Source organism: Stigmatopora nigra, chromosome 2 (assembly GCF_051989575.1).
Source record: "Stigmatopora nigra isolate UIUO_SnigA chromosome 2, RoL_Snig_1.1, whole genome shotgun sequence".
Lineage (NCBI taxonomy): Eukaryota > Metazoa > Chordata > Actinopteri > Syngnathiformes > Syngnathidae > Stigmatopora > Stigmatopora nigra.
In genome coordinates, this window is record NC_135509.1 from 6984957 (window position 1) to 7003496 (window position 18540).

An 18540-nucleotide genomic window follows, 5' to 3' on the forward strand; every position below is an offset into this window, starting at 1 on the left:
AGGGCTAACAATAAACAAATTAACCATTCTAAATTGTTAGACTTGAATACAAAATATTGTTTGTCAATGTTTGTTCAATTCATTATCAAGCATGATACTCATGAAGTTAGGTTGTGCTATTGTACTACAGCAGAAAATTAGCTTTGTCATGCGCTAATTAGCGATACTAGCAAAAGACAAGTTAGCTAGCCGACTTTATCCGGTTTTGACCACTTCTAACATAGTTAACAACTTCATATGTGGTCATGTCGCTATTAAGTGTTAATAACAATCAAACAATCAAATAGCGGCTGTTATTACCGCGTAACATTGATACATTTTGATAGTATAGACCCATTCAAACTACGGTAAAGAAGACACACAATAACACTTACCAGAATATAAATTACACTGTCTTTGCCCCTTCTCCGGCGTTATTTATAACTGGCGGCCATCTTGGTAGTGGCAACCGGCGGCTGTGAACACACCATTAAACAAGCGTCAATTTAAAGATGCCATGAACCTGCAGTACTTGAATTTGCAGAGTACAATTTATGCAGAGAAATTAACAATATAACTTTTGGTATTTTTAGATGTTGGGGCCAAGGAAGAGCTAAACATAATCTAAAAAGCCCATACTTGATCTAAACAATTAGATATAGCAAATGGTTTGAAGTTTTGTTTACTACATATTGTGTCATACGTATTGAATGGGAGGAATGTTAAGTAAACAATGGCGCCGTCTAGTGTACAAACAAGAGAACGCTTTCTCCCAATACCAGACAGTAAAAAATGTCACTTTATATTTTGTTTATAAGGGCTCCCAAAGTATGCGAAACATTTAAACTTTTAACCAGCAAGATTGCTATGGGAAAGTTAGCTTTTTAGCTAGCTAGCAGAGAAACAAAACTGCATTAAATAGAAAAAAAACTATAAAAAGACATCTTTACCTAAGCGGTAGTAATTAGCTTAAAATACCACCAAACTACACCATATTTGCAAAAAACACATTCACAAATCAAGATTTAGAAAGACATTGCATTTTTGTTTATTTTCTTCAAGTTACAGGAAGCACACAAAAGTTCTCTTAAGGAAAATTATATATAGATTTAAAATTATTTATAGAAAAAAATGTAATGCCCAGATAATGTAGCAAATTTTTCTTTACCCTTTTCTTCTGTAAAAAGTCTGATAATGCACAAAGTTTAGCGATTATTTAGTATTTTTGGAGCATTTGTCTGCCACAGAATGCACTCGCTTCAGGCAGAGGAAGACAAGAAAATTATGGTGATTTTTTTTAGTCATTTTTAATCACATTTGGCAGCGTTGTCAACAACTCTTCACTCTAGTTGTCTTTGTATCTAGCTTTTGGATTTTAATCAAGTTTGGATTTGAATACTTTAGTCTCCAAGGACTATCATTCAGTCTGATTGGATATAGTTTCATGAAAATAAAAATAAAAAACTTTAATTCATGTTTTGGTCCTGCTGCAATAAATTCTAAGAAATCAAGAACCCAAATGGATTATTGGAATGTTGAACAGTATATAAGAAGGGGAAAAAGAGCACTTGAGTTAGACTATTAAGTAACATTTAACATTTTGCATATTGAATTAAAACAGTCATGTCTTAGTCAACTTCACAGGAGCTTAAACACGTGTTAGGTTAAAATCCACCTTACAATTCACCTCCTGTGAGAAAAGAAAAAGCTATCCCTACGCAAGTCAAAAAAACTAGTGTAGTAGGCAACAATCAAACAAGGATGTACAGAACGGCATAGCCAACTTGTTCTCACAAGAATTTTACTGAAAATTGTACACTAAACACTTATTGAAAATGATTCTGCCCTGCTTAAATTATTCTATTTCAACATTAGCATCATGCTAAATTGAATATGAAGTGAATATTACTTCTGGGATGTATATAAACTGAATATGACTCCTATAATATATTTTACAAATGGTTACTGTTCATGATTTTGTTAACAAAAGTAATAAAAAATGGTTCACTGTCGCATTTTAAAAGGAAATATGTTAACTTTGGTATTACACTTGTTATTGATGAGCTAGCTTGCTAAGCAGATACCTCATCTGATAATTGCTAACTAGTTAGCTATCCTGGAATTTACTATTCATGGTTTTGTTAACAAAAGCAATAAAAATGGTTCACCGTTGCAACTTTTAAAAGGAAAGATTAGCTTTGGAATTACGCACTTGTTATTAACGAACTAGCTTGCTAAGCAGTTAGCTCATCTGATAATTGCTAGCTAACTATCCCGGAATTTGTTATACGGATGGTTACTGTTCATAATTTAGTTAACAAAAGCAATAAAAAATGTTCTGTTGAAACTTTTAAAAGGAAATAAGTTAGCTTTGGTATTACACATTTTATATCAACAAACTAGCTTGATAAGCACATAGCTCACCTGATAAATGCTAGCTAGCTATTTTCTTTCTAAATGGACGGTCGTTTGTCATTGCAATACAGTCTACTATTACTTTATAAGGTGTACCAGACTAGACAATTTATATATTCAATATAGACACTTTAATTTACAAAATGTTTTCAAGAACTACTAAAAAAAAATGTCGCTTTTGCGTCACATTTTTCCACCCAAAATCCACTAAAATTCTCACAAGAGCAAATTGGCTTGCCAGACTGTCATCCATTCATCTCCCCCAACAAACCCGACACTTCTTAACTCTGCATCATGCCACACCGATACACAAAAGACACTCAAGAAAACGACGGCGACGACGACGACTTCCCTAAAACGGAGAGGAGCGAGACGTCGGGAAAACTGAAATCATCTGGGTTTTCCTGCTCAGGTTTACATTCCACGCTCCTTCTGTGGCTTTTCCGTCGGACTCCAAAACTGTGCCTGAAGGTCCTGAAGTTCCAAATAGAACGTTAGAGGGGACAAAAACAAAAAAAAATGTGATTCCGTCGCTTCCTCAGATTGGACTCCCGACGCTAAAAGCCAAAATGGGGCGGCGTGCCACAGGTAGTCATAAAAATCTCGCTGTAAAAAATATGTCTGGATTAAATAAGAACTACAACTCCATGTCTTGTGCTTCGTCCTCAGAAAAGTCCGACATGGAGCTCTCGTCCGAGGAGTTGCCGCCACCCTCTTCCTGCTCTTTTAGCGCCTCCTCTGTGGCATACTTTTGGATGTATTCTGACAAAGAAACAAAAATGGGTGTAAGGAAGGAAATTTACATTGGAAAAGTATGCGAAGTATATATTTATTTACGTTAAGTAGATTTATTTGTAACATTCTTAGATTATTTTCAGAATTCAATAATCTGAATGACCGTATTAGCCGCATTGTCTTGTGTTATGGCGTTTCCTCTTTGTCACCTTGCAATTTTGTGCATGTCAAGTCTAATTTGTGCGCATATAAGCCATACCTTTGATTCAATCTTCATTTTTTTGCAACAAATATGGTCTATATGCAAAAAAATATGGTTATAAAAACCTGCATCTGGTGTTAACTTGGGTAAAAAAAAAATCTTGTCTGTTCTCGTTTCTACCGGCCCAATGCAATGTTGCATCAGATTGTGTCATAAGGTAATTTGTGCGCATATAAGCCATACCCTTGATTTAGTCTTCCATTTTTTTAGGGACAAATACGGCCTATATGCGAAAAAATATGGTAATAAAAACCTGCATCTGGTGTTAACTTGTAATTTTTGGTAAGTTTTATGTGACGACTCTTGTAAACCCAAGTTTTTCATGAGACATTAAGACTAGACAGTAATGCTACTTGTATTCGGTAGCATATATTTTGGTGATTCCGTTTTTTTAGTATTACTCATATGTTCTTCCGTCTGTTCCCATTTCTACCGGCCCAAAGCAATATTGCATCAGATTGTGTCATAAAATAGAGGACCTTTGATCTTGTGTTTGTAATCCTCTGGGCGGTGAAGGAACATTGCTGCGGCGTCCCCGTTTAGAGGGTCAATGGGGTTAGGGTAGGAGAGCAGCTGGGGTAGAAAGGTCTCAAAGATGTTGGTGAGGTCTGGAGGTAAGAGATGGGAAAAGTGGATTTAGTCGTAGACATAAGGATGAATCATATCAATTTTGTCTAATGTAAAGCAATCCAGACGGTAAATCCAGTTTGACAATGTTACTGCACCTGAGACTATCCCAGTAAAACCTGAAGCTCAACTGATACTCGCCAATTACTTGCTGGTGATGCTGTTGCTCATTAATGCTTTGTATTATGATACCATTGATGTCATAGTTTAAATAAAAGACAATAAAAACTGCTACAACCTGCATTAAAACACTCAACAACCTAATTTCTACATAACGTAGAACCACGTTCATCTATCTTAGACTTTTTCACAAAGTACAATTTTACCGTAAAGTGCCGTCCACATCTGGTTAATGACGTCCAAACACACTGTCCCTGACCTGAAAAGACACACAACCCCTTAAAAACTACTATAAAGTGGTAGCACATGACTTAATTTAATGTTTTGGGGTTAAATCTTAAAGTGTGCATTATTGGAATTATAATTACCAATATGAAATTGATGTAACTATTACACAGGAAAAAAATAGGTATGTTTAAAAGACTGATTAGAGAAAAAAACCATTCGACATTAGAAAATGACTCACGCTTCATCGATGTTAGGATGAAATATTTTGTTCATGAAGCCTGTTTAAAGAAATGGGGAAAATAGGATATTATACACTTGAATGGAAGACTTAAAAATAAAGATGTCACAAGACGTACCTATTGATGGGGACTTAAAGGGGTATTTGTCGGGAAGATCCACTCTGACTTTCCACACGCCTCCTTCATATGGAGCTGGAATGACAAAACCAGGAAGTCAAAAAGTGGTCTTAGATTGATAAAAATGAATTGTAATGGCTTACTTTCAGACGGTCCGTGGAATTTGACCACAAACTCATTGAGACCACTCAAAATGGTGACCTCATGCTTGCTTTCAATGCTGATTGGTTTGGTTAAGGAAATATACAGAGCAGGAAACACACTAAACAGGATGTCGAACCAGAAGCTAACTTTTTTTGTAACGGGAAAACCCAAAAGTATTTCAAAAGATCCTGTTTTCACCGAATGATTTAGTACTGAAATTATAGGCTTTATGTGAGCAGGATTTTTAGCTTCTTTTAATAACTTATTTTATTCTTTTTTTATTTTAAATGTTGAGTGTATTATTATAGTTGAATTCCTCTGCAAAAACAAGTAAATATACTGCATATCAGAAGTTGTGGCAATAAAAAAAAAGTGCATCTTCAGTTTTAGTGGGGCATGTTTCAACATGTTGTTCCTGAGATCAGCTGTGAATCGTCGGAAGCCCCGCCCTCTGCCATGTTCCGGATGGTAACAGGCGAACCAATCAGAATGCACCGTCTCGCTGCAGGACAAAAACAAAACAATTGAGCTCACGCTGCCTGACAAAACCATTCCGGGCTACTTAACCTCACCACGGGAAAAAACGGAAATACACGTCTATTAACAAAAAATACTAATGAAACTGTGATTGAATGAACCTAAATAATAAGAATATAAGTTAGTGTTTACCCCCAAAACGTAGAATCACGACTTCTTACCATGTGTGCTTAGTATTCAAAATATGAGTGAGGTTTGAAAATGACATTTCAATACTCAAAAAAAATATCGATTGGTTAAGTCCTACTGAGCCAAAATACTTGTTACCGTAGCCCTTGTTTGTTCTCTTTTAGCTAGCAAGCCTTCATCAAAACGGTGACAAAAACAAGTTTGACCAACATTAAAACGTCCCCAAACAACGTCAAATTCAAACCCTGGCCCCTAAATATATATGTCGCCCAGTTGCTTTTATTCACAAAATTCCGACGACGAAATATATTATTTTATCTTCTTTTTTCTATGTTAAAAACAACCTAAAGCTAATTCCGAGTTAGCTGCTAACGTACAGTAAAAAAGCCAACGCTGACACAAGCTACTTATCCCACTGAAAACAAAGACTTAAGTGGATAAAGTCAAAATAATTTAACCAAATTTAGCTTTGTTAATATAATTATTGATACTAATGTCACTGACACACACGTGTGGGGAGTTTTCCTTAAAATTATTAAAGCCCACAATATCAAACCAAAGCAACAGCGAACAAACTAAATAATCATTTTTATCCAATAAATCGTTAATATGACAGTGGAATAAAGGATACAGTTTCACCACATCGGTGTCCATTCGCCTCTTGCCAGGACTTGGAGACGACATTTTTGTTTGTGTGTATTCCTTTGAGAAGTCAGCTAAAAAAAAAAATACTGCGGTTGTTGTTTCTTTTTCAACGCTGGAAACAGCCACAAAAGCTGTGGTCCCAAATCGTCAACCTTCCAATGGAATCCATACACAAAAGAGCAGTTGTGACATCGTTTACTTTGTCTTTTTTTGTCCTTTTTTTAGCCCCCCACACCGGATACTCTAAAAGTAATATTTCGAGTAGCTTCGACGAGTTGTCTTCGGACGAGCTCCAACCAGACGAGGGGAGGAGTTCAAATATGGAAATTCAAAGGAAAAACGAAAAAAAAAACGTGTTACAACGTATCATTTTCACTGTGTAATTAAATTAAAAAACATTTATGACGATAAGGAAGTCAACGTTCCATGGAAAAGTTTGTAGTTTCGTAAAAAAAAAGTATAAATAGAACGAGTATATTGCTATAGGCTTGATGTCATAGCATTGCCTTGTCAGCCATTTTCTATCATTTTTTAGAACAATAAAGTCTAAATTTAATCAGGCGTTTGATTAAATGTTTATTCTATCGAGCCAGTTTTAGGGCAAAGTTCACGAAGGGTTTTGTGTCAACTGATTAAATGTTATTGCACTTCCTAGGCCACCGTAGTTTTGTTTACAGTTAGGAAATATGTAGCTTGTACACTAAGGGTCCCTAATTGTAGTCTTTTCCGGGAGTGGTGGGGAACCTGTGGCTCGAGAGCCACATGTGGCTCTTTGGATGAGTGCATGTGGTTCTCCACTAACCACTGGAGACTGTTTTATTATCACAAGAGCATTGACGTATCAAAATGTAGTAGCCTAAATGTCCACAGGAGGGTGTTGTTGCGCCACTTTTTCCCCCTCCTCCTCCAAAACAGCTTGCTGGTGGTCTTTCCAGAGTGGATTAAAGCAAAGACGCCAATGAGCCATGCAAAGCTCCTTTGAGGACTTCATGCAAACCTAATAATAATAATAATAATAATAATAATACGGCCATCAAAGCATGTCAAACCCACAAGGTCACCCAGAGCTTTATTAACCTACACGTCAAGCATCCTCACTTGCCATCTTGAGTGGCTTTAGGATTCATTCTGCTTGATTTGCTTAGGAAAAAAATACTATGCGGAGGACACTCTGTCCCTCTTAACAAGACCGAGATATGGCTTTTTGAATGCCCTGAAAATTAGCCTGACCACCGTCCTATTATTTATCTTATGAATGTGAAGGATGTTGGAAACATGAGCAGGAAATAACAAATATTTGTCATGAATAATAAGATGTAAGGAGTAACCCAAAGTGATATAAAGCCGGCAATTGATAGCCCTTTCTTCCAGAGGGCCTGCTGGCTTGATTTGGAGATAATCAGGTGACGACCACACAGGACAATGATGCCGCTTTGAAGTCTTTCTTCCAGCTCGGCTGCTAACGTGCTGCCATTATTTGGACTTTGGAGCCCTATTATGAGTCTGTTTACATTTGCATAGCATTTTGAGAGCGGCGGAGTGGATTTTTTAGACGACGCGTTAAATGGGAGTCTTTCAAAGGACACATCCACATTTCATATTATGACCAAAAAGGTGCTCGGACATTTGGTCGCCGGTCTTTTGGTCGCGTGTCTTTTGGTCGCCGGTCAAATGGTGACAGACAGTTTACTGTTGAAGCCAGCTCTCAAAATTATATTCATATTATATAGATATAGAAACAGTACTTATATATTAAACAGTACTTAGATAATAAACAGTACTTAGATATTAAACAGTACTTAGATATTAAACAGCCCTTATATATTAAACAGTACTTAGATACTAAACAGTACTTGGATACTAAACAGTACTTGGATGTTAAACAGTACTTGGATGTTAAACAGTACTTGGATACTAAACAGTACTTGGATATTAAACAGTACTTGGATGTTAAACAGTACTTGGATGTTAAACAGTACTTGGATGTTAAACAGTACTTGGATGTTAAACAGTACTTGGATGTTAAACAGTACTTGGATGTTAAACAGTACTTGGATATTTTACAGTACTTGGATATTAAACAGTACTTGGATATTAAACAGTACTTGGATACTAAACAGTACTTGGATATTAAACAGTACTTGGATATTAAACAGTACTTGGAATTAAACAGTACTTGGATATTAAACAGTACTTGGATATTAAACAGTACTTGGATATTAAACAGTACTTGGATCTTAAACAGTACTTGGATCTTAAACAGTACTTGGATATTAAACAGTACTTGGATATTAAACAGTACTTGGATGTTAAACAGTACTTAGATATTAAACAGTACTTAGATACTAAACTCTCTCTCTTAGATATACCATTTGACCAGCAACCAAAAGACCAGCGACCAAATGTCCGGTCACGTAACCAAAAGATTAAAGTTGTTGTTGACAAATAGGGTCTGGATGAAATTCCTCGACATTACATAATTTTGCTCCGACAGTGCAAAGAACCTTGGAAGTTTCATGACGTGACAAAGCGCTTGAAAGCGGCACCTCATCCCTTTCCTATCCGTTCCTCTTGGTAACTATGGAAACTATGTGTTTTAATCTCCAACATGATTTTTGATTGCCGACACACGGCGGGGTGCCTGGAGTTTTCACGCATCCGAAGAGTGGGTGATATGGGAACGAAAAAAACATGAAAAAAAGGAAAAAAAAGGTGTTCACTGACATGCCAAAGGTCAGTTTGTCAAAGTTGTCGGACAGAAGTTGGAAGGAATAATGCGGATTTGTTGATAAATACACCCACGCTCGTCTATTTAAAGATTTTGGATGACGACACGGGGCGAGATTTCGCAGAGGAGTTAGTCTGTGATCTCAGATAGTCAATACATCTAAAGCTCCCTCTTTAATTAGACACAAAGACGAAAACCCATCACCATGACGACACCATATAAAGACACAGGCGAAGGAAGGCGGCTTGTGAGCATCTGTGGAAAGCAGAAAAGGGCAGCGCCTATCCGCATACATTTTAGCGATAGCATCTCTTCCCGCTTGCTATTAATACCCCTGTTCGTTTATTTTGACACCCGATTGGCTCGTCTGTATGTAAATAAAGATGGGATGGATTGTTTTATGCAAACGGCCTGTTTGTGTTTTGGAAGAAAGTAATGAGATGGACATTAGAAGACCACCCACTGATGTGTGGGGGGTCCTTACTTTGCTCTGGTACCGCGTGTTGAGTGTTGATCATAGTGTTTAGCGTACCACGCTTTGCCATAAACAGATATTAATATAGTTGTATATCTGTGGTGACTGCATTAAAGACCTGGGATTGGATGAGGTAGGCTCCAGCACCCCTTGGGAAGATGATTGGGATGGAAAGTGAATGAGAAGATGAAGGATGGTGGACCCTCAAGTTATGACATTATTCCATATTGGAGTCAGGATTGAAGGGGAAATTGTTGTATGATGGTTAATAGAAAATATTGTTATAGTTTTGGAATCATAGTTTGAATTAAGTAGGCAAGATAGTATTAAGCAGTAGTAGTAGTAGTATTCATAGTGATGGTAGTAGTAGTAGCAGCCGCAGTAGTAGTAGTAGTAGTAGTAGTAGTAGTAGTAGTAGTATTCATAGTAGTGGTAGTAGTAGTAGTAGTAGTATTCATAGTAGTGGTAGTAGTAGTAGTAGTATTCATAGTAGTGGTAGTAGTAGTAGTAGTATTCATAGTAGTGGTAGTAGTAGTAGTAGTATTCATAGTAGTGGTAGTAGTAGTAGCAGCCGCAGTAGTAGTAGTAGTAGTAGTAGTAGTAGTATTCATAGTAGTGGTAGTAGTAGTAGCAGCCGCAGTAGTAGTAGTAGTAGTAGTAGTATTCATAGTAGTGGTAGTAGTAGTAGCAGCCGCAGTAGTAGTATTGATAGTGGTGGTGGTAGTAGTAGTAGCAGCCTCAGTAGTAGTATTGATAGTGGTGGTGGTAGTAGTAGTAGCAGCCGCAGTAGTAGTAGTAGTATTCATAGTAGTGGTAGTAGTAGTATCAGCCGCAGTAGTAGTAGTAGTATTCGTAGTGGTGGTAGTAGGAGTAGCAGCATGAAAAACTAAAGTTTTTCATGTAAGATGGCCAATGGGAGGACAGTAGGCAGGTAGTCAATCAGAATGCAATGCCACGGCCAATTTCAAAATAAAATAACCGATGCAGTAAATGCATTTCCATTTTCAAACATTGTCGGGCTTAATAAGCAAAAGACACTAGCAGGCGCAGGTCAATTAATTTCAGGCCTCCGTACTTGTTCAGGCTCGTTTGCGTCCACGTGTTGGATATGAAGCTCAACGGTTACTATGGCTTGACACGCGGGAAAGCCAACGCTGACACTAATTGCTACGAGCTTTTGCGTCAGAACTTGGTCACGGGAGAAATGCGTAACACCCAAATGGAAGCCGCGGCGTCGCAGCTGCGTGTCGACCGTGAAACAACGACTGGGCCAACTCTGGCAATTAGCTGGGTGGACGCATGGTGGAAATGACAGTGCCAGAATTTCCACCCCAATCTTGAATCTTGGGCTGCCTGGTAACAAAGTGGGTTTTTGGAGGGTTCCATCTTCTGTGACGCCGGCTTTGCATTTTTCTTTTCCCGCTGACAAATGGCGGCAAGGTGAGCGATCGCTTGGCGACATTTTCATGTCGTTAGGCTTCCGCCATGACGTGCGGGTTGGAGAAGGGGATAATAAGGCATGTACTGCTGTGGAAAAGGGTTTTTTTCGGGTAATACGGGATAGAATTCAGGCTGTGTGGAGTTTGCATGTACTTTAAGTGGGTTTTCTATGGGTATTCTGGGTTGGAGTCTAGGTTGTGTGGAGTTAGTATGTTCTCTATGTGGATTTTCTCTGGGTACTCTGGGTTGGAGTCCAGGCAGTGGAGTTTGTGTGTTCTCTGTGTGGGTTTTCTCTGGGTAATCTGAGTTGAAATCCGGGTTGTGCGGAGTGTGTTCTCTCTGTGGGTTTTCTTTGGGTACTCTCAGTTGGAATCCGGGTTGTGTGGAGTTTGTGTGTTCTCTGTGTGGGGTTTTTCTGGGTACTCTGAGTTGGAATCCAGGTTCTGTGGAGTTAGAATGTTCTCTGCGTGGGTTTTCTTTGGGTACTCTGGGTTTGAATCCATGCTGTGTGGAGTTTGCATGTTCTCTGTGTGGGTTTTCTTTGGGTACTCAGAGTTGGAATCCAGCTTCTGTGGAGTTAGCATGTTCTCTGCACAAGTTTTCTTTGGGTACTCTAGGTTTGAATCAGTCAGTGTGTGGTTTGTATGTTCTCTGCGTGGGTTTTCTGAGGGTATTCCTCATGCCCTGAGATTGGCTGATCACCTATACAGGATGTAGTCACCTGGGATAGGCTCCAGCACCCCCCTCGCGACCCTAGCAGCTCAAAAAACCAAACTAATAAAAGTTTCTGAAGTAGATGTTTATTCACAAATACGAAAAAAAGATACATAGTACCTAAATTCTCCTAAATACGTACCATATACTCACTCAAAACATTTTTAGGGTTAACTATTCCAGGTTTTGCACCACTAATCGAGCCACTTAAGCACTTTTTGTCAATCACAACAAGATTTCCCCCAATCGGAAGCTCAAAGCCATCTTCCTTCCCCAATCCAAAATTGCAGGAGTGCTTCCTGGTGGTCCCGGCTGCCTACGTGGAGGTCATCTCCCCCCAGCCCCCCGGAGACGCCATCAGAGCGCCGCCCGCCTCTCTCTCTAATGATGCTGCTCGGGCGGGGGCTGACTCACCTCCCCTCTGACAGACAGTGCTTTATTAGTTTCTTCAGGATAAACGTCTGCCTTTCTAGCTCTTCCAAAGCCACATCTCAGGGGTCACTGACGGCCCCCCGTCCTTTATTTGCTTTATTTATAAACCCCGAGTCTTCTCCCCACACCTGTTTGTGCGGAGGATCGTCATTGATTGAGTCCAACGTCTTCTGGCAATGACGAGCGTGTCTTGGACACCTCGGATCCAATTTCTTTTAAAGCTTCTCTTTTTCGTAACGTCTACTGGCCAGACCATATATATTGAGATCTTTTGGTGGGTGTGTTGTTGTATTTTGATTTCGTATTTTCATTTATTTTCCAATGGGGTGACCCGATTTGGTTGGAGTTAAATTCCCTGGTGTATTGAGCTCTTTGGATTTATCATCACTAAAAATATATGTTTGGATAAAGCCACTGTGAATCGTGCATATTTTGTGAATCTTTAAGCTACAGGTGTCAAAGAGGTGGCCCGGGGGCCAAATCTGGTCCGCCGGATCATTTTGTGTGGCCCGGGAAAGTCAATCATGAGTGCTGACTTTCTGTTTTAGGATCAAAGTAAAATGAGGAGTATAGATGTATATTAAATTTCCTGATTTTCGACCCTTTTAAATCCATAATTGTCATTTTTTAATCATCTTTTAGCTAAAATAAACATTGCTATAGATCTATAAAAAAATAATATTCAGAGATTTTAATCCAGTTCTTTTAATCCATTTATATAAAAAAAAATCAAAATATCATATCTAAAATGGTCCAGCCCACGTGAAGTTAAGTTGACATTAAAGCGGCCCGCGAACCAACCCATAAAGGGGTGCTGGAGCCTATCCTAGCTAAAAAAAAATGGCACCAGATGGGGTCAGCAAAGAGACTGACAACTATTCATGTTCATAATGTTCATAACTAGGGATCAATTAACCTAACATGCTTGGTTTTTGGGATGTGGGAGGAAACTAGAGTACCCGGAGAAAACCCACACAAGCCCGGGGAGAGCAAAACAAACCCAACACAGTGATGATAGACATATGGGATGGAACCCTTGACCCTCAACCTATGTAAAATAGTCCATAAACCAATATTCACAGACACGTATTCTTTATCCTCTACATAAAACACCTTGCCAAATCCCAAAAATCAAGAAAGAAATCCCGAATACTAGAGTCGACACTTCTAGACATAAAAGAAAAATGAACAAAAAGGCGAACAAAAGCCGAGTGGCAATTGACCTTCTATTAATCTAGCACCATAGGGCTTGAATGCTAATGCGTGTCTAGCGCATATGTAGTAAATATAATACTCTATATTCCTCATCAACAAGACACCTGGCAAGAAAACTTCTCACTATACTCCATTCACTATGAAATCATGACACTTTTTCACACTTCATCAAGCACGACAGCTAGTAGCTCGCTATGCTACGGTCAAAGGCAAGCGTCCACATCTAGTCAGTCGGCGTTAAATACGTTATTTTTGTATGATTGCCGCGCCTTCTGGAAAAGGTGATTGTCCTCCCGGCGAGATGCCGAGTGCTGCCAGGCAAAGATAAGTCGGGCAAGTGGGAGAGAGGCCGTCGGGCCCTGGGGGAATTTGGAAAGACGCTCTCTCTCTCGGCGCTGGAGGCCTTCCGAGTTTCTCGGATGAATTTTATGGGGCCCTACGTTTTAATTAAGTCTTTATCTTTATCTCACGCCAGGCAATAGGCTAGCGGCGAGATTCCCTAGCTGACGCGCTGTGGTGGTTATGATGGTGGCGTTGAATTGGAATTGGGGTTTCCAATGCAAGATGGGCTGCCGTCATTTGGCGATGCATTTTTTTTTAGCCAGGCGTACACAACACAAATATACATAAATACACACTCATGATTCAGTCAACTATAGCGCCTCAATATGGAGAAGAGCTGCGTCACGGGTGTTAGCGTGCTGGTATCAAAGCGCTGAGTTATTATCATGCCAGCTTCTCTTTTTGTAAATGTGAAATGAGTAGTGTTAAATAAATGCAATCTCATTGATGAGAATACGCATTACTCGCTGACGTTTTCTCCGAGAGTTCAGTAATGGCTTAAGATAGCGACTGATGAATGGAAAAAAATACTAGTGTAGTAGTCATAGGGGTAGTAGTAGTAGTAGTGGTGGTAGCAGCAGTAGTAGTAGTAGTAGTAGTAGTAGTAGTGGTAGTAGTAGTAGTGGTCATAGTGGTAGTAGTAGTCACAGTAGTAGTAGTCATAGTGGTAGTAGTAGTAGTGGTCATAGTGGTAGTAGAAGTCAAAGTAGTAGTAGTAGTCAAAGTAGTAGTAGTAGTCATAGTGGTAGCAGTAGTCAAAGTAGTAGTAGTCATAGTGGTAGCAGTAGTCAAAGTAGTAGTAGTCATAGTGGTAACAGTAGTAGTAGTAGTAGTAGTAGTCATAGTGGTGGTAATAATAGTAGTAGTGGTCATGGTCGTAGTCATAGTAGTAGTAGTAGTCATAGTGGTGGTAATAATAGTAGTAGTGGTCATGGTCGTAGTAGTCATAGTCGTAGTAGTAGTCATAGTGATGGTAGTAGTAGTCATAGTGATGGTAGTAGTAGTCATAGTAGTAGTAGTAGTCATAGTGACGGTAGTAGTAGTCATAGTAGTAGTAGTAGTCATAGTGATGGTAGTAGTAGTCATAGTAGTAGTAGTAGTCATAGTGACGGTAGTAGTAGTCATAGTAGTAGTAGTAGTCATAGTGATGGTAGTAGTAGTCATAGTAGTAGTAGTAGTAGTCATAGTGATGGTAGTAGTAGTCATAGTGATGGTAGTAGTAGTCATAGTGATGGTAGTAGTAGTCATAGTAGTACTAGTAGTAGTAGTCAGAGTGGTGCTAGTGTAGTCATAGTAGTAGTAGTAGTAGTAGTAGTGATAATGGTGGTAGCAGTAGTAATCGTCATCGTTTTACAAGCCCGGAGTAATGTTTATGTTGTCAACGTCTGCCAGTCTTCACTACGTTAATGTGGCAATGGTGGGGGAATTTCGATTGCCATTCCATTTAGTCTTTGTGTGATTGTTGTTTTGCGAACGCTCCAAGACTTCCTTTTCCTTCCTTTGTGAGGGAATCCAGTGAGATAATGGCTCTTATTGAAAGCTCACATTCAAATTGTCCCACATGCCAAAAAAAAGACAAAGACTCCGAGCCCTGATATCATTTCACAGTTTTTCTCCTCCAGAATATTAATTTGTCTGTTTCCCCTCCACCCTGTCATTTGCCTTTCCACTCATTCACTTTCCATTTCACTTATCCTCACATGGCTCATGTTGGGGGGTGCCGGAGCCTATCCCACCCAAGAAACAAAGAAACACAAACAGGGGATTGAGCCCGGATCCTCGTTATTTCATTAAATATTGCTAAATGTACTTGTGGTACGACGATAAAAGCCTGTCAAATCCTTAGTAAGATTAATTTGTGATGTAGCCAATGAAGCACGTTTCCATGTCCCGGGTGTCAAAGTGTCACGTCCCCCCCGCGTACACCTTCACATCTATTTATGTCTGCAAGCCAGGACTCATCCCTTCGGTCACATCGGATTGTACAGATGAGCGCCGACATCCTCGTGGTAGGACACGAGCGTTTTGACGTCAAGCAAACACACGGCGGCCGAAATAGATTGCCCCCACTTGCTTGCCCCCCCCCAATGTCGCGTTGTAGAGGAGGTGTATTTTGGTCAGCGTGTCTGCTGGTGTCAAAGACGTCACGGTCAGGGAGGGTGTGAACCGTGTGGCCGAGTTGTCTCACTCAGTGTTGGGATGGCGACTCGTCCTTTGACGGCAAGGTCTAACTTTTCCTTGTGCGCTAGGCGTCCAATCCATTTTGACTGGGTAGAATCCTTCATTTTAAAATGGATTGGACGTCTAGTATTGTCAATAGCAGATAATGTTAATTAAGTATGTCAGTGATGGACCTAAATTTTTTAGATGTTTTTTTTGTACTTTAAATTAAACTTGCACACAAGCAAGTGACTCAACTCACTTAATAATAAGCGTTAATTTAGTAAATAGCAATTTTGTTATACGCAGTTTCTGGGTATGATGACACTTATGTTTTTGTTGAGTCAATGATGATGATAAAGCCTATGTCCGATTATTATTATTATTTAGCAAATAGAGTTAGTAAACATTCTTTAAAATAGGTTTTCTAACAAAAACAAAGACAACATTTTGATTACCGTAACAGAATAATTTTATTTAGTTCAGGAACAAAATAAACATATCAAGGCACCGCTAATATAGCTAAGTGCTAACACAGGGTGAGCAAACTTTTGGGCCCGGGGGGCCACATTGACTTTAAAAATTTGACAGATGGGCTGGGTCAGCACAAGATACGATACATATAAAAAAGTGCATCCGTTAACAGTACATATGAAACATAAACAGAAAAATAGGACTAAAGTTTTAACATACTCATCACTCATCATCAAAGTATAAAGTACAAAGTCAAGTCAAAAGGAATGTATTATGAAATATTAAAATGTCATTTAAAAACAAGATAGATGGGCTGTAAAACACCAAAAAACAAATGAGAGTGGACACAACTACTGCCACTGGCTTCCGCGTGACGGCGCCATCTTGGGGAAAGAAAAAAAACATTATTTGGACAACGTCGGCGGGCCGGATTAAAAAGCCTAACGGGGCCGGATGTGGCCCGCCGGCCATAGTTTGCCCATGCCCGACCTAAAGTGTTCCATTGTGATATAGGCAAGTGGAATTAAAAGAAGCTTTTGGAGGGTTATTAGACGGAAGGAGCTATCGCGCAGTCCGATGCAAAGCTTCAGAAAAGATTCCTCCCAGTTTAGCGGCCATCGCAACCCACACGTTGGCTTGATACAATCGCGCAGACACCAAATGCCATGAGAATGTCAAAGCTACTCTTTAGAGAGGCAAGACACACACAAAAAGGAAGGAACACATCAACATCTCCCAAAGCTCTACAACATCCACATCTTCTGTGTTGAAATGCAAATGCACTTTCTTTCCCATTGGAGTAAATAGGCTATAAAAAAACAACCAACTTTTATTCTTTACTCTTCTCTGTTCCTTTATTTGACATGTGTCTAGCCTGAATGATTCACTTCACTTTCATAATAAAGTGAGTGAGAAGACTTGTCTGGTTTCTTTTAAATCGACTTCCTCTAAAACAGTAAAAAAAACAGATCAAAAGTTCTATTTTTTTTCTCTCTGGCCAAATAGTGACTTTTTGGACAAATTAGTCTCATTTTCTGAGCTGTTTTATCCTCACTAGGGTCGCAGAGGGTGCTGGAGCCTATCATTGGCCAGCCAATTACATAGGACAAGTAAACAAACAACCAATCTGTCATAGCTAGAGACAAAATAGCATACAATTAGCCTAGCGTGCATGTTTTGGGGACATGTCAAGAAACTAGAGTACCCACATGGGATCAAACTCTCGACCCCAGAAATGTTAGGCCGACACGTTTCACCATTTTGGGGTTGAGAGTTCGCAATTGCGCACTATTCTCGTCTTCTTTGCGCAGCAGCAATCATATGGTGCGCAGTAAATAAAATCCAAACTTTATTATTATTATATATTTTTATTCCTTTCCCCAAGATGGCGCCATTTACGCGGCAGCCAGTGGCAGTAGCTCTGTCCACTCTTATGTTTTTTTGTGTTTTACAGCATATTTTACATGAAAAATTAGAGGAAACATTGACATTGCTAATGGCAGATGTGATACTGGTCGAGCAATGATGATGTCACTCACACTGGTACTCAGAGATGTTGTCTTTCAGCCCAGACCAACGAAAAATTAGAGGGAACATCGGTTTGGGGGTCGAGGGTTCGATCCCAGGGTGGTCCTTACTGCGTGGAATTTGCATGTTCGCTCAGGGCTTACGTAGGTTTTTTTCCGGGTACTCCGATTTCCTGACTACATGCCAAAAACAAGTAAGCTAGGCTAATAGTATGCTAGGTCAATCATCCCAATATGTATAAATGCTATTTCCACAGGTGTACTAGTACACGTGTGGCAGTATAGTGCAGCAACGTCAGGGTTAGAGGTCTATAAATAGTCACCCTTTCGAAAAAAAGGTTGGGTGTCATTGTCGTAGTCGCCCCCCCGCCCCCGTCTGTCTTCGATTAAACCCGTGAGTAGGAATTTAAAATAGGCGGCCACTGCGGGTATGCTTGGTTTTGAACCAGTCACTACTTAGTGTCACTTTCCTGATGATGCGGGGGAAAGTTTTCTTTTCTTTGACCTATAAATAGTCGCGGAATAGAAACGTACGTAGCCTGTTGAGCTAAAGAATGCCTGAATCCTGACTCAAGATATATTTAGAAACGTTGGGGAGAGAAGCAGCAGCTGCGGCGCCAGATATCTGAAAATGGAAACGGCTCCCCGGGGGTGACCGTGCTGATTCCTGCGACTTTCATTATTTATTTCCCCCTTTTGGTACAAGGAAGACAAAAGCAGACATCACGCTCGGAATGACGATTGACGACGACGTCACGGGTGCAGATCGATGTGTCAAATGTGTCTGCCGGGGGATCGATAGTTAGCGTAGCCGCAATAGGGCTAATTGCTGGTCTACGTGCGTGGCGTCGTAGGGA

The 18540-nt window shown here is 39.7% G+C and overlaps 1 protein-coding gene and 1 long non-coding RNA gene across 2 annotated transcripts; both read right to left on the minus strand.

The window, feature by feature from the left end:
* Positions 1-1003: 1003 nt before the first annotated feature.
* On the minus strand, positions 1004-6491 carry LOC144210956 (ubiquitin-conjugating enzyme E2 H-like). Its single transcript, XM_077737932.1, has 7 exons — positions 6164-6491; positions 4866-4942; positions 4723-4797; positions 4605-4644; positions 4345-4397; positions 3871-3999; positions 1004-3156 (listed from the first exon to the last, which is right to left on the minus strand). The coding sequence occupies exons 1-7, from the start codon at positions 6214-6216 to the stop codon at positions 3032-3034; spliced, it is 552 nt and encodes a 183-aa protein (XP_077594058.1). The 5' UTR covers positions 6217-6491; the 3' UTR covers positions 1004-3031.
* Positions 5103-6145, minus strand: LOC144210974 (uncharacterized). The gene is made up of 2 exons (XR_013329496.1): positions 5565-6145; positions 5103-5368 (listed from the first exon to the last, which is right to left on the minus strand). It is a non-coding gene; the product is annotated as an uncharacterized LOC144210974 (long non-coding RNA).
* Positions 6492-18540: the final 12049 nt, after the last annotated feature.